Source organism: Myiozetetes cayanensis, unplaced genomic scaffold (assembly GCF_022539395.1).
Source record: "Myiozetetes cayanensis isolate MyiCay16 unplaced genomic scaffold, myiCay2020 scf3, whole genome shotgun sequence".
Taxonomy (NCBI): Eukaryota; Metazoa; Chordata; class Aves; order Passeriformes; family Tyrannidae; genus Myiozetetes; species Myiozetetes cayanensis.
Genome location: NW_026087521.1, coordinates 24,397,837 through 24,413,138, shown reverse-complemented (window position 1 = coordinate 24,413,138; position 15,302 = coordinate 24,397,837). Strand labels below are relative to the sequence as shown.

The following is a 15,302-nucleotide window of genomic DNA, read 5'->3' as shown; positions in this document are numbered from 1 at the left end:
TTGGATGGACTTTCTACCATGATTAGATACAAACATGCTTTCCACTTCTGCTGGGATTTTCATTGGCCTTGATGTAATAGATCACTCAGAATTTCCACTTTCTATGGAAGTTTGGAGAGCACAGGAAAATGACTCAGTTTGGTTACGTGGGCCCATGTTCTAGATTCGTCTTCTGGCTTTTTCTTGCTAACGTTTCTGACCTAATGTGTTTGTTTCTTTGCTTTTGTAGATTTTCTCCAGAGGCTGCCTCAAGGCGAGGGCTGAGTACTGCAGAGATGAATGCAGTAGAAGCTATTCACAGAGCTGTAGAATTCAATCCACATGTGCCAAAAGTGAGTATTGAGAAAACATTGTTGTAGCTCTAACACTGCTGAGGACATAATTCCCAATTTTTGTGTTAGATTAATGAGTGATGTTTTGAAAAGGGGAGCAAACAATGGGGAGGGAATGAAGCTATTAGTGTACATAGTTTTTTCATTTCACATTCAGGACTGTGCAACTTGAAATTTTAGCTAAAGTGGATTGCAGTAGTAGGCACCACCAAATGCTATGATGCAGCACAGAACCATACATAAAGATAGATTATTATTTTCAAAATAACCATCAAAGATCTTCTAGTTCAAAATAGCATATTTTATTTGTTTTGATGATTATATGTAAGAATATGTTTTGGCATGCTGTACTGTCTTTGGAGTTAATGGTGTGCTTTATATAAGTTGCATTAGTAATTCCTTACGCATTAATGACAGTACCCTGTCATTAAGTTCTGAGAATGCAAAGCTCAGGGATGAAAAAGTGCATAGAACTACAAAGAAAATCCATAAAATGGATTTATGTTCTAATTCCATAATCCCCTCTCTAGATACGTATCTCAGCAGTAAGAATCTTGCCCAGAGGCTGCTAAAGGCTAACGTATTTTATTATTTCATCACCTGATACTCAATATTGCAGTGTGTAAGTTCACTGAAAAGGCAAACTATAGGCAGATACTTTTTGGCCCTTGAACCTTTTTGGCCTCTGAACCTCACCCCACAAGCCTTTGGACTAGTATTGCCCTTTGAAAGTAAGCAGCAGAAGACTGGTATATGTTAATGTAGGGAACCTATTTATTAGGTACAGCTGAACACCAAGTCTGGTCAAGAGAAACCCAAAACCTCTCCCATATGTATGCATGGATTGCAGAAAGTTAATTCTCATGCACTGCAGGAATTAAATGTTTTCTCTGTGAGCTTTATCTGTTATGCTGAGCACTAAATAGTATAGTATAGCTGTCTCAGAGTTAGGCGGTTTGCTTAATAAAATTATCTAGACTTTCTCTACAAGCAGTGGAAAGAACAAACTATCTTAAACATCTCTAGACAGATTTTCCCTCCAAGGTGTCTGTTTCTACACTGTCTATGAAAGGATTAACTCTTTACCAGTAAAAGCCTCATTTTTAGGCAACAAATTTTAGGTGAGATGAGTCCCTTTGTATTATTAGCTGATCTTCTATTTCTGTGCCATACTATAAAATTAAAATATTATATGAAGTTTGGTTCCAGGGCTGCTTCTCTGGAACTGTTTTCACTTTCTTCCATCCCAGTGATTCTTGCACCAACACAACTGTTGGTATTTCTCTTCTACATCATTGCCGGTTAAATTCTCTAGTCTAGTCCTGTTCTGGGTGAACCTTTCTGAGTGTTTTACTGAAGCCTGGTTAGACATCTTGGCAAGCAAAGATACTAGTTTCACCTGTCATAAGCAATCCTTGGAAGCCTCTTCCATTTTCCTTACTTATCTCCTCCGTGCCTTTGGTGATTATTTCCATCAAAACCTATTTTAACAGTTTACATACTAACATTTCCATACTGACACACAATGTTTCCCTTTAAATGAATGGCTGTGCATTTACTTCTCTCATCACTTGATTCTGAGTGGGGATCGTTTTGCTTTAGATCAGTTTTGCTTTAGGTCAGTTTTGCTAGTCTGGCTGTTTCTGGGACTGGTTCATTCACTGTTGAGGGACAAAGGTAGTGGCCTCCACTTCTGTACATGCTCCTAATGTCCATCCTGCTGTTGTCTCCAAGCTCTCCTCTGTCATGAAACTGAGGCTAAGTCTTCATTTACTGCCTTTTTTAATTTTTCTATTTCTATTTATGCTTAAGTGCATGATGTTCTTTGGTTTGACTTCCTTCACAAAATTCACCTTACTGTAAGTTGTGGCGTCTGCTGCATAACCTCTGCACTTCCAGACCTCCAAGATCTTGCTTTTCTTGTAGATCAGAACTTTGATGCATTGCTTGTGATGATACAGATTAATACGCAGCACTGCTGATTTCACACTTCTTCTTTCTGCTATTAGCCAAAGGATATTAAGGTGTGAAAGGATAGATTTGGTGATAGTTTTATGCACAGTGTAGATATTACAACTCAATTTCTGCTCCATTATGATTGATGTCATATCCAATTTATTCTTGATGAAATAGAGATAAGTTTTAGCAAGCAGCATCACAAGAAATCTAGCAGGTCCACAAAACTAATGTGTCTTCAGAGCTTCTTTAGGACTTAAACACTAATGAGTATTTTGTGCAGACTGAGGGAGAAATAAATTAAAAGGTGACAAATTATTTTAGATTCCCAACAGAAGCCTTGAAAGCAGGGTTCTACACTACTGAAGAGAAAAAAATGCAGTTTGGTATGTTTCTGTTTTGTCTCAAAAGATTTTAGTGTTTTCAGTGCCAATGGTTAAAATTTAGAATTACCACATAAAAAGATTATTACTGGATATACATTTTCAAGACATTTAACTGGAAATAGCACATTTTTGCTAATAAGATTCTGAGACAAAGAGACTGCAGGAAACAGAACATGCTGAGAGATGCTGCTAAGCTGGATTTACCAAGAAAGGGAGACTGGGTCTCCTACTGTAACCTATTGCAGGTTTGTGTAAAACAGCCCTGGGCTTCTTACAATCATGCTTTTTTTTCCGTGGAAGATGAGGGCCAGATTGCAGTTCCATGGTGATATTGCAGAGGTCAGATATACTTTTTACCCTTTTTTTAAAATGTCATCTAAATATGTAGGAACTCCTTAAGAAGAAGAGGTTTAAAAATCCCAGATTTCCATCTTTACGAAGATGTTAGAAACCCTGCAGAAACACCCCCTTTCCACACAGAAACCACTGTGTATGCATGCATCTGGGAGTCTTGTCAGTATGCATGTCATGAATATGTTGGCACCCACTTCCATTGATTTGAGATGACCATGCATCACTTTCTGGTTTATTTTCTGTCTGCATGAAAATGACTTTCACAGAGGCCTAATACAGCTGACAGTCGTTCTTCAGGCAGCCACTCTTACAGCAAATAACCCTTTTCTGACACAGGTCTCTTCCATTTTTGAGTACATTTCTGTGACAATTCCCAGCCATAGGTGATAAATTCTCATTATTTTTGGAATACACCAGAGTCAAGATATGGCACATGAAGGGTACCAGAATTCAGTTTGAGTGAACAAAGCAATACAGAACTCAGTGCAGCCTGGTAGATCTCTCCAGGAAGCTAAGCAGCTGACCTGACTGTGCTGTTCCTGGAAGCTGAGCTGTGCAGGGTAAGGCCAGCTCAGGTTTGTCAACCATGATCTCCTTTGTGACTGCAGCAAAAATGGAACCACTGTCAAACTGATCAGTGCTTCTTGTTCTGAAGACATTTTGCCTGTAAAAAGGTTTCTTTACTTGAAAGTGGCTTAATTTTTTAAACTGTGATGGGAAGACAAATCTGATATAAAGTATAACATCTTTCTACAGTTCATCTTGTTTATGTTACTGAGTCAGCTACAGCAAATTGCAGCTTTATACCTTGGCAGAGATTGCCTATGTAAAAAAGAAAGCACTTCAGGAGGCCAAGTGTTTTCAGGGTTCTTTTTAGTAGAAAAAACCCATAACCCATAGCAGATCAAAGTCAGCAGCACATCAGAAAAGAGAAAAAAGCAAAGAGCTGTGAATTTCACTATGAGAAGAATCACAACAAATTTTATCACTTGTTTTTGAAGATTTGTCTGAATTTTTATTGACCATCTTTGTCTTAAATGAGATTCTATGGATTAATATCCCTTCATTTTAGTGTAGCACCATGCACTGTATAGTTTTGTTCCCAAGGAAATGTGCTGACGCTGTCTGACAACATACTGCTCAGAAATTTAGGGGTTAACCCAAGAAGAACGTGTATTGACACACTGAAACTGTAGTTCCAGAGGGTTTTGTATGGAAAAGAGAGTAGTACATCCTATGTCATGGAGTGTGCATAATTTGTGGAGTGGTTGGGAAAAAAAAGTATATATACACACACACAACTTCATCAGTGTTGTGTTTGGAGCTTCCCTGCTTGTATGTAATGCGACTCTCCCAAGCTAATGCTGATAAGCTACCACAGCTGTTTCTGGGACATTCCTGAATTGTGGAACACCCTTTCTGAACTGATTTGCAAGGCTCCTTCCCTGCATTCAAACTCCTGAAAAGTGCCCCCATGCTTTTGTGATCTGTAAGACTAGAGCTATTCATTAAAGACAAAACAGATGATGGTCCATATATCAGATTGTTAAAAGTGAGTCAAAAGTGTGTCCTGCACACAGTTGTATGGGGTTGGTATGTAAGCCAGGATCTATGTTGTCTTGGAGAGAGTCCCTGCTGAATTATGCTGCATTTGAATCAGACAACTTAAATATTCATATTACTTTAAGAAATGCCAATTTAATATGTAAACATATGTAAAAGAATGTAACAAACTATTGACTTAAGCACTTTTAAAGATTTATTTGTTCTCTGTTGCATCCCTTCTCAATTTTTTCTTATTTATTTTTACTTTTTTTTTAATAAGAACTGTGCCTGTCTGTACGCTTGTGTGGTTTCTAGTAACTTGTAGTTGCTAATAGAAACAAATAATGCAAACAAACCCGTAGACCAGATGGGAAATAAATCTGTTCCGCACACCCCATGATATTACAGAGAAACTATTTGAGACATGTTTAAGAGAGTTTTTAACTGTTCAGTGAGACAGTGATTTGTTTATGTACCTCCAGCAAAAAGGCCAAACTTATTAATTACCATCAGTTCAACGAGAATTTGTTAGGTGACTTAAAAGTGGATTCTCTAGGCATGTAGAAACCGGTATTTTGGAATTGTCTTAAGCTTGTGTTGTTCATCCCACTGGGAGGAGGCAAGTTCCTGTTCAAACAATGTTGAATTCTCATGTTCTGGCCTGGAGGGATGCTGTCACAGGTGCAGGAGTGACTGTTGCCTGTTTGCGACCTGAGCTGTAATTTCAGAGTGAAATTGCACAATTGAGGAAAAGAAGGAAATCTGCCTGAGATAAAATAGATTTATTTTATAACAGGTCAGTGAAGTAATGTGGAATTCTAAAAGCACTCCCAGCAGAGGAGAATTAGTAGCCAGAGAGCTGTCAATATTATGAAATAAATAATTTTAGTTCAATTTACCTAAGAGAAATATAAACGCCACCGTGTTGCACTACATGTATACAAGGTCCATTGTCATCCTCCAAATGCTCATTAAAAGACATGTTCCCATATGTGTACAGAATGGCTGTAGCTCAGCTCTGTCTATCACAGTGTCATGTAACTGTCCCAGAAGCCCTTTGTGGAAGCAGATGAAAACTACTGTTACACATGTTGTATCTCCTAAATATAGTTCCCTGACAGAAAAAGTTTAGAGGGAGAGGAGAGAGAGACCAGAAAAACAAAAAAAAGACAACAAAAAAAAAAAAAAAAAACCAAGCCAGAACAATGCAGTGACAAAGGGCTGTTTGAGCCATCTCTTGATGGCAGGAATCATTGCACAACTTCAGTATTCACTCCCATCTTGATTGAGACTAGGTCATAGAATCATAGAACTTGCTGAGTTGGAAGGGACCCACCAGGATCACTGAGTCCAACTCCTGGCCCTGCTCAGGACTCCCCAGAAGTCACACACCATGTGCCCAAGAGCTTTATTCAAACGCTTCTTGAACTCAGACAGGCTTGATGCTGTGACCACACCCCTGGGTAGCCTGTTTTCCAGTGCACAATACAAGTCCCGTCACTGATCACAAGAGTGAAGAGATCATTCTGGCTGAAATTTTCTAGACTGTCTTGTCTGAACTGTTTGCCGTTTTTAAAGGAACTTGATAACCCCAGATGGTGGTGGCATGCTATTTCTTGTTCTAGTTAAACTTCTTAATTTGTTACTGAAAAACAAATGCAGCTGGAGATGTGTTGGGCTTATCATCTGCATTTCCTCCATGAATGCCTAGTTCTTTGCTAGGTTTCTTATTTACCCTCTTCCTTGACTCTCCCTCTGAAGTGGAACCATGCTTGGGTTCAGAGCTCTGCCAGGTATTCAAAGCATTGACAATGTAGTGAAGTTCTATTACTTAAATTGTGAAGGTTGTATTTGAATCTGAGTGGATGCCAGTATATCAGGAGCTACAGTTAATAGGGAGTGTGTCAAGAGGTGTAGATTTCTTATGTGAATTTTAGTGGTATGATTGGATTTTGTGTCCCTGACAGTCCAGGATCAACAAGGGCTATGCTCTGGAATGAGGCCTTTGGAAATTTTGAGATATAAATAGTCAGAATCCAACCTTGAAATCTTTGATGGCTGAAGAGAAGACTGCACCTATCTGGTGTAGTACCTTTGATTAAATGCAATAACAGCCTCTTCAAAACTACATTCAGATGTCTTTGGCTGATTGTTTTTCAAGAGCTGGAGATGCTTGTTGCATGCAAAAATTCATCAGGATTTTGATTCACACAAACTGTGGGCAGCATGAGGACTGCAGCTTATGGGATAGTTTTTTAAGAAAGATTTTTTTTTTTAAATTTAATTTTATTTCACTAGAATTTGTCTACTTGTCCAATACAAAATGTTTTGGGGGACCATCTTGATTTCATAGACAATCTGCTGGAAACCTAGCAGATTGCTGGGACTTAGTCCTGCCTATAAAAAATCTGGGGCCAGTAGCCTACAGTTACTGTAAAAGGGGGCTGCCCCTGGCTATGCTATCTTCAGGTAGACCCTTAGCCCTGTCAACAAAACCTCCAGGAACCCAAATGCCCTCAGGGCTCTTGAACTCTCTTTGAAAATACAGTAGTACAGCAATGGATATGATATTCTAGGACATCAAGACTTTTCTAATTTTCATGGACAGTCATATCTCTCCTTCCATAATAATCAAGCCCTACTTACAGCTAGAGGTAGCTTTTTGGTACCTGTTACTCCTGTTCAGAGAAGTTAAGGAGATGGAGGCCTTCAAGTGCCCTGTCCCAAAGCCATTTCTTTGATTAGCTCTATTCTGTACTTCAGAAATTTGGTCTTCATGTTTTGGAAAGTGCCTGATGAGAACTGTACGGAGTGTTCCAGCCCAAAAGGTGGGGCTGACATTTATGCATAAAATAAAAGTAATTACGAGTTCAAAAGAGTCTTGAGCCACCCATCAACTTTGTGTGTGGGTCTTCTGAATATCACCAAACCACGTTATGGATTTTTTGTTCGTGAAAGCAGCTGTGACAGAGTAATGAGAGATGAGCGGTTTTGATCTGCTGAACTTTTAAAAGTAGGTTTTTCTTTCTGAACCTGAGAAAAATGCAGACTGAAAAGTCAGCACAACTGAGCAAAGACTAAGATTGATTTGCAAGTGTCAAGATACATGCTTCCATCTGGTATTTCCAGTTGTGTTTTTTAATGACTGATAACAAACAATATGCAAGAATCAAAATAGTGTGTTTTCATCTTAACACTCCAAGAAATAGACATTTATTCCTGACTTTTCTTTTCCTAAAATAGCACCATGTCATTGGGTTTGCTAGTGGATTTTTCCTTTGTTTAAAATATTTAAATATTGAGAAATTACTTTCTCATTTAATTTTGCAAAAAATATAGAAATAAGAGCTATGTTCTAAATCATTAAAACAGGTAGAAACCTGCAGCTCTTGCAGCTCTATTCCGTTTTGCTCAACAGGTATAGTGTGTGTTTTTAAAAGGGTGAGGCATTCATTAGGACAGTGAATGTTTGCTATATCAGTGTAAGCCTGGCAGCTCCCTCCCTCTTGTCAGCTCTCTATTCTGTTCTCTCTATCACCCTTAATCCCCTGGCCTGCCTACTAAACTGCAGCTTCCTTCATTAATCCACCTGCTCTGCAGCTCTCTCAGATTTTTTTGAAAGGCTTTAGGGAAAATCCAGGTATCACATTAAACTATTCCCACTGCTAATTCAATTTCTCCTCTTTTAATGCTGTTGTCCACGTCAGAAATGTGTGATTTCTCTCCTCTTTGAAGTATTTATCTATTTCCCAGGGTTCTTTGCTTTGATCATGGTCTCTTAAAATCTTTTACCTGCTTGCTAGCTCCTTCAGGAAAAGGGACAACAAGGTCTTGGACACCTTCCACGACCTCATGCTATTGGTGCTCATTTCCTTCTGCCCTTTCCTCTTCCTTTCCACAAGGCTGATTTTCAGTCCTTGTTTCTTACTTTTTCCTTCTTTTCTGCACCAGTACATCCCATTCATAAAAGTCAGTGTTTAATAAGAGCTGTGGAAGGTTGGCACCACCCATGCCACCCTTTCACCTCTGGTGCCAGGTTGCTTTCTTGTGGGTGCCTGCACTAGGAAGTTGTCAGTCCCTAGGTCCTGCAGTCCTCATCCTTCCAAACCAGTCTGCAGGCACAAGGTGAAATGGAGGGGCTGCATACTCACTCCTTCTTTGCCCATCCTTATGCTAGTCTACTGCCTGACTCACCTGCTGCCTTTTGTGTTAACCTAAAGAGTCTGGTGAGGAGAACATTTGATCTCGGGCATCCTGGAAGAAGGGAACAGTTTCCCTGTGCTACTGAAGAGCGGTCAGCGTGCAGCTGGGAAGTGTAACAATGCTCAGGAGGACTGACAGACAGGAGTTGATTCAGCAGCCTGTTTTCTGTCTGCCATTCCTTTCCCTGTAAAGGATGCCAACAAGGGGTATATCTTTCCCCTCTGCTGCATCTTTCCCCTCCACTAATTGGAATGTAGTAGCACCAGTGATGAGATGTCTGATGGACTGGTGTTAGTTATTTGTCTAGTTAACTCAGTCTAGTTCATGGGTTGAGGAGGGAGGAAAAACCACCTGCTTGAATAATGCCTGGGACCTCTGTTGTCTCCTATGGCATGAACTCTTCGTATGTTTCCTCTGCTTCTGTTAGCACTGATCCAGTTACAGGGAAATTATCTGTGAAAATTGCTTGTAGGTTTAGTGAATGCTACTTTTCATTTTAGTAACTATTTCAAGTAGGAAGTTTAAACATCCCAGTCTTTTCCCGCCCTGAAATCAGGAAGTTGTTACACTTTGTAACATTTTTACTTTGTAATTTATTAGTAACTTCCTAGGTGGCTGCCAACCTTGCATATTCCTAAATCTAGCAATTAATGGCATGCAATAAAGCAACCTGTGTGGAAACTATGAGTGCTGCATGTTTCCTTAGAGAAAGATAGTGTGCATCAAACTGCTTAAAGCCCCAGTTTTATTATAAATGCTTTTAGTTAAAAAGGTCTTTTAATTAAATTCCATTTTCTGCTTTGAGCCCTTTTTTCCATCTCCTTCGATAAGAGAGACATCTTATTTTGAATTTCTCTGTATTTCCCATACTACTGCTGAAGAGCAGAACATTATCCATCTGACAGCATATCTTGGTCTTTGGGAATAATTCAATTGTCTCCAAGTGCAGTTGCTGATGCAATATTTGATGAAACATTTAAGAGAGAAAGTACTTTAAGGAAATAGACCTTTCAGTGGGCATTATAGAATTGCATGCAGCTTTCTGTGTTTTCATATTACCTCTGAAATAACTGTGCTCTGATTTTTTATTGCAGTATCTACTAGAAATGAAAAGCTTAATTCTACCCCCTGAACATATTCTGAAGAGAGGGGACAGTGAAGCAATAGCATATGCTTTCTTTCATCTTCAACACTGGAAAAGAGTAGAGGGGGCATTGAATCTCTTACACTGTACATGGGAAGGCAGTAAGTAATTTGCTTTTTTACAGAGGAACTAATCAAATATTTTTATTGGATGTCATGAGAAAATAATAGTTTATTGTGAAGTATAGTATGTGAGAATTTTGGACATCAGCATTGAAACATTCAGAATTCAAAGTAAAAATACAAACGTCATTTAATGAGAAAAAGGGTTCTGAAGTCTTGGATTATGTTAGCTGTCTAATACTGAACAAAATTTCCCAGCTTCTTTGAGACATGTTTTCTTACTCATGGGTAAGGGGATAATAATTTACCTTCTTTCAGTCCAGACTTGTAGAGATTTGTGTGTCATTATTTGGATGAATTATTTCAAACGGAAAATGTATTTAGACTGGACATAAAGAAAAAAAATCTTTGCCATAAGGGTTGGTGAGACTGGAACAGGTTGCCTGGAGAAGTAGATGCCCCATCCCTAGAAGTGTTCAAGACGAGATTGGTTGGAGTTTCATCTAGTGAAAGATGTCATTGCCCATGGCAGTGGGATTGGAATTAGATGACCTTTAAAGGTTGTCTTCCAACCCAGACCATTTTGTGATTCTGTGAATGCTTTGATACTGGGAAATTATGAGTGTACCCTACAGACGGATCCATATTAATGCGTAGTGTATAAGTATTACTGTATTTTATTACTTTTTTTTAAATTGACAAGCCGTAGTGAGTCTGGTGGAAAATTACTAGGATGCATAGGGGACTGGAACATGTTATGTAGGACAAGGTGCTGAGGGAGCTGGTTTTATTCAACTTGGAGAAGAATTGTGGTGGCTGAAGTGTGATCCAGTTGCTGTCTTCTGCCACCCAATGGAGTGAAGACAGTCTTCATAGAATGGCCCAGCAGGAAGACAAAAAGCAATGCACATGAGTTGAAACAAGAGAAATTTCATCTAGACCTAAGAAACTATTTTCAGAATGAGAGTGGTAATGCATTGGATAGGCTGTGGGATATCCATCCCAGAGATATTTAGAGCTCAGCTTGTCATGGTTCTGAGTAATCAGTCCTGACTTTGAAGATGACCCTGCTTTTAGTGGGAGGTTGGAGGATATGATCCCCAAAGGTCATATACTAACCTTCTAATGTATCTTATCGTTTTGAGATTTTTTTTTTATCAGATGGTAGAGAATTTAAGTACAATTTATAATCAGCTTTTGTGGGGTTTTTTTGGTGCAGGTTTTACTTTATGTAATCTGGTTCCCCTTTTCTGCTCTGTTCTTTTTCAGCCACTCCATATGTTATTATACTACCTTTTTTTTTTTTTCTTGCTTTCACTATTTTTTGTTCTCATTTAGCTTTGATAGAAAAGATAGTTTGTCACCATGATAATTGCTATGGAAATACACTTAATACCTCCATTGTAAAAGTGACTTACTGTCTTAATCATTGTATGAAATGGCCTGAGCTCTCCTGATTTGAAGTGCAGGCTCCCTGAGGATGCATTAGCTTTATTTCTAGGTGTATAGAACACCATGCTCAGTAATCCATACCAGTATTACCTGGGGTTTTCTCTGCTGCATTGTTCTCTGTCATATCTGCTTGCTCTTCTCCTATCATTTCTCATAGCCTATTATTTCCTCTGTCATAGTCGTTTCCAGTGGCTTATTTTCAGTGCTTTGCTTTAACGTGGTGTTCCTTAGCTTCTAGATTATTGCAGAAGTCCTTTAGCCCAAGGTTCATTATCCCATCAGTATAAAGCAGTATTTTGCAGGGAATCCTGAATAGATCTTTTGCTTTGTCAGGCTGGGGAACCCCTATGGGGCTTTGTACCAGGACCGGTTTTTGGCACAGAAGGATGGCTGTCCTGCTGTCCTCCTGCCACTTAAAAAAGCTAGTCATCTCTGCCTGAAGGCAATGTAAGGCATTCTCATCTAACTACAGGAACTTATTCTCCTTCTTATTAGCTCCACATTGAGTAATATGAATATGTACTTTATTAGCTAACAGCTGTATAATAGCCTGTAGAGATCTAAATGAGCATAACTTCTACAGGAAAATCCATAATTTCATTCACAGGGATTTCAGAAAGATATGAACAATCTTCAAGAATTTTGTTCAAATTTTGCTTATACATGAAGACTCCCTTGGGTTTTAATAGTTTCACCAGTATCTAGTCCAGTAATCTTAATTTTTGGTCCATATCTTGGCACCTCTCTTTAACTGTAAGGTAAAATCAGTGAAAACATGACAGAGATATTAAATGTGATTAAATACTAGTTTTACCCAACAGTCTGTATATAGTACTTGATCACTTGCCCTCACTTTCTTTCTAGGCGTTTGTAGTTATTTTGTTAATAGTACCACTAAAAAAACCCAAGAGACACCACTGGGTTTGGACCAGGTTCTGTGTACAGAAGGTCTGTAGTTTGAAGTGTGACCAAATTTCTAAAGAGTCTGAGGCGATTGTTTGTCACTGCTGGTCTCTAAACTTGTATCAAAATTCCTATTGTTTGAATGAAGAGGAGAAACCCAGGGGGTTTCAAATGCTACAGTATCCCTGACAGCAGGCACACGGCTGAATGGGGCAAACTGCCTCTGTGCTACCTGAGACAATTAATGTAAAATAGGGTCAGATAATACTGTAAGAGTAAGGCAGAGAAGTGAACACAAACTGATACAGATGAACCAGAGTATTTCTTCCATGGCTGATAACATTGCTAAATAAAACTGTTTTGCTGTAAATATTCCATAGTTGGTCTCATGTCAAGAATAACTGTTTAAATGAAGTAAAAGCTATTCAGATATTTTTCACTTGTTTTGTAAAAACAACATCTTTATCATCCCTTTTTGATTAAAATCTTAATATTGCTGTGATTTAGTATAAGGCAGAAGCAGCTTGATTGTCTGTTTCAGTATTAAGCCAAATTGGAAGGAAAAACTTGTGTTAGTGATTTTGAAAAAATGAGCATTGAATATCGCTCCACATATGTTTTTGTACAGACATTCAAGTTTGTTGCATGTGAAGATCATACACAGCTTGGATTATTGTATTTTTACTTGGCTTTTTGGGTTGCTATGGAGAGGGTTAGTTAATACTGGGAGAGCATTACAGCCCAGGTTGGTTTACAATCTTCGAGGATTTCTACGTTCTTTACTATTGCTTTAAACACAGTAACCAAGAAAAAATACACTCATATAATTTTACAAAAATACAGCTGACATTATTTCAAATGCAGTGTGCACAACTGAAGATATTGGGGGAATGTGTATTTAAACCAATTCTTCAGTTGTCTTGTGAGCAATCATGGAGTGTTATTGTGTGGCAGTGGGCTGTACCTAACAGCTAAAATGTACAGTGCTTCTAGGACATCTGTTGGGAAAAATATTGCTTCAGTGACTGATGTTCATAAGAGTAGTGTGTATAACATGTTGATGACATTTTAACAGTGAGAATAATATATAGGATAATGGAAAAGGATGCCTTGATTGCAAAGCTATATTTCAGTCAAGTATTCTGATGTTTCTATAAACCACCCTCAGTTGGCCTATGACATCAGCATCATCCAGATTTAGTAATCCATTTCCCTCCCTCTCTGTTATTATTTTCAGTTTTAAAAATTCATAAGATTAAGTATTATTTAATCCATGACCTGAAAATTTATACTGGAAACCTGACTTGATCTGCTGCATGTAGAAAGAATGCATGAGAGGAACCTGGTTTTAATAATTCAGTATTAATCTTTGATTGCCAAATAGAAAATGAAAACATGACGTGTTGGAAAGCTGGTTCTCAGGGCTTGTGTCATCAGTGTTACCTGGCTTGCTGGAGTGTGATGGAAAAAAAAGTATGTTTTTCATGCAAAACTTCTATTATACTTGATGCACAGAGACTGTGAGTGTTGACCTGTCAGCTAAGCTGACAAGCTTAGCTGGTCATTTTTGTAGGCTATACCTGTTATATCAGATACACTGCTTTTCTGAAATTCAGAATTAAAAATTCTGCAGCCTAAAAGCCTAAGACGTTATGCGTAAATTTGGCTACAGAAGTGGAAGTACAAGAGGCTTAGATTATGCAAACATTAATGCATGTCCTTGTAGTGTGGTCTCACCTGACATTCATTAACCTTTTCTTAAGAATGAAAATAAACATAGGTGTTTGCAAGATTAAAAGGTAAATGTAGATTTATCTTTTGGCATTTCATTAAACAATTTATGTGTTACTTGTAGCAAAATATAAATGTTTTGTCAGTGTTTGTTTTTCAGAATTGCAAATGTAATTAAGTACGACTGCCACACAGTAACTTGTGCATGGTGTTTTCTTTTCAGCTTTCAGAATGATCCCCTATCCTTTGGAAAAAGGACATCTCTTCTACCCTTATCCTATTTGTACAGAAACTGCAGATAGAGAACTACTGCCATGTATGTTCAACCTTTTTCTTCTTATCGTTGACATCGAAGAATTGTTTACCTGAGTCTTGCAGAACTGATCTCCTTTGATGTCTTTTAAATTGAATACACTGGATTAGAATAACTGGATTGACAGTGAACCTCTGGAGCTCCTGTGATGGTTTAAGAAGCAGCCTCTTGCCATAGTTCATTACAATTAGCTATATTTATTATTTTTGACATCTTAGGGACAGGGAGAGAGATTACCAAAGAGATATAAATGAGTTAGATCGTGCTATTCTCTCTTGCCGAAACACTGGAAAATATGTCTGATCTTTCATCTAGAGTAACATCCCATCAAATCAAAAGCACAGTGTTGCAGCCTTGTTGGTCTTTTGTAGACACACTGGCTGCTTAAATTCCAAGGCAAGATGCAACCTGCTTGAGGACAGCTGTATCATTAACTCAGCTATTATTCTGACAGGTTATGCTGACATTTTCTGAAAAGTACTCTTAAATAGCAGGAAAGGGTTTTCTTCGTGCAGTGATGTGTGTGTTATTATGAAGAGATTGATGTGAAATCATCTCAGTCCTTTTTATGTGGATTTATGGCATGGATTAGGGAAGTGCCAACAGTGTTTCCAGATATGGATACACAGACAGATCCAGCCCTTGAGAAATGTTACAGTCAAACCTAACGAGACTCATTGCAGTTCATGCAGAGAAGCACAAGAATGCAGAGGAAGAACCAAAGCAGCCAGTCTTGCAGTTATGCTTCATGCCCACATGTTTTCTCTCAGTGGAACTGAGTGAACATAAGTGGAACACACAAATGCAGTGGGGTTTGCAGAATCAGGACAGAGGAGACAAATACAAGGTAATCCAGGGTAGGAAATTCTTCTCTCACCTTCTCACTCCTGAAGAAGGAATAAAGAGAAATCTGTTGTAGAA

The 15,302-nt window shown here is 38.5% G+C and overlaps 1 protein-coding gene across 2 annotated transcripts in view; it reads left to right on the top strand.

The window, feature by feature from the left end:
- ST7 (suppression of tumorigenicity 7) overlaps positions 1–15,302 on the top strand; it is a 142,279-nt gene that overhangs the window by 119,694 nt on the left and 7,283 nt on the right. For both annotated transcript variants that reach the window (XM_050323790.1, XM_050323791.1), the window contains exons 11-13: positions 230–332; positions 9,871–10,021; positions 14,292–14,384. In XM_050323790.1, the coding sequence (XP_050179747.1) occupies positions 230–332; positions 9,871–10,021; positions 14,292–14,384 (347 nt within the window). The remainder of the gene's footprint in view (positions 1–229; positions 333–9,870; positions 10,022–14,291; positions 14,385–15,302) is intronic.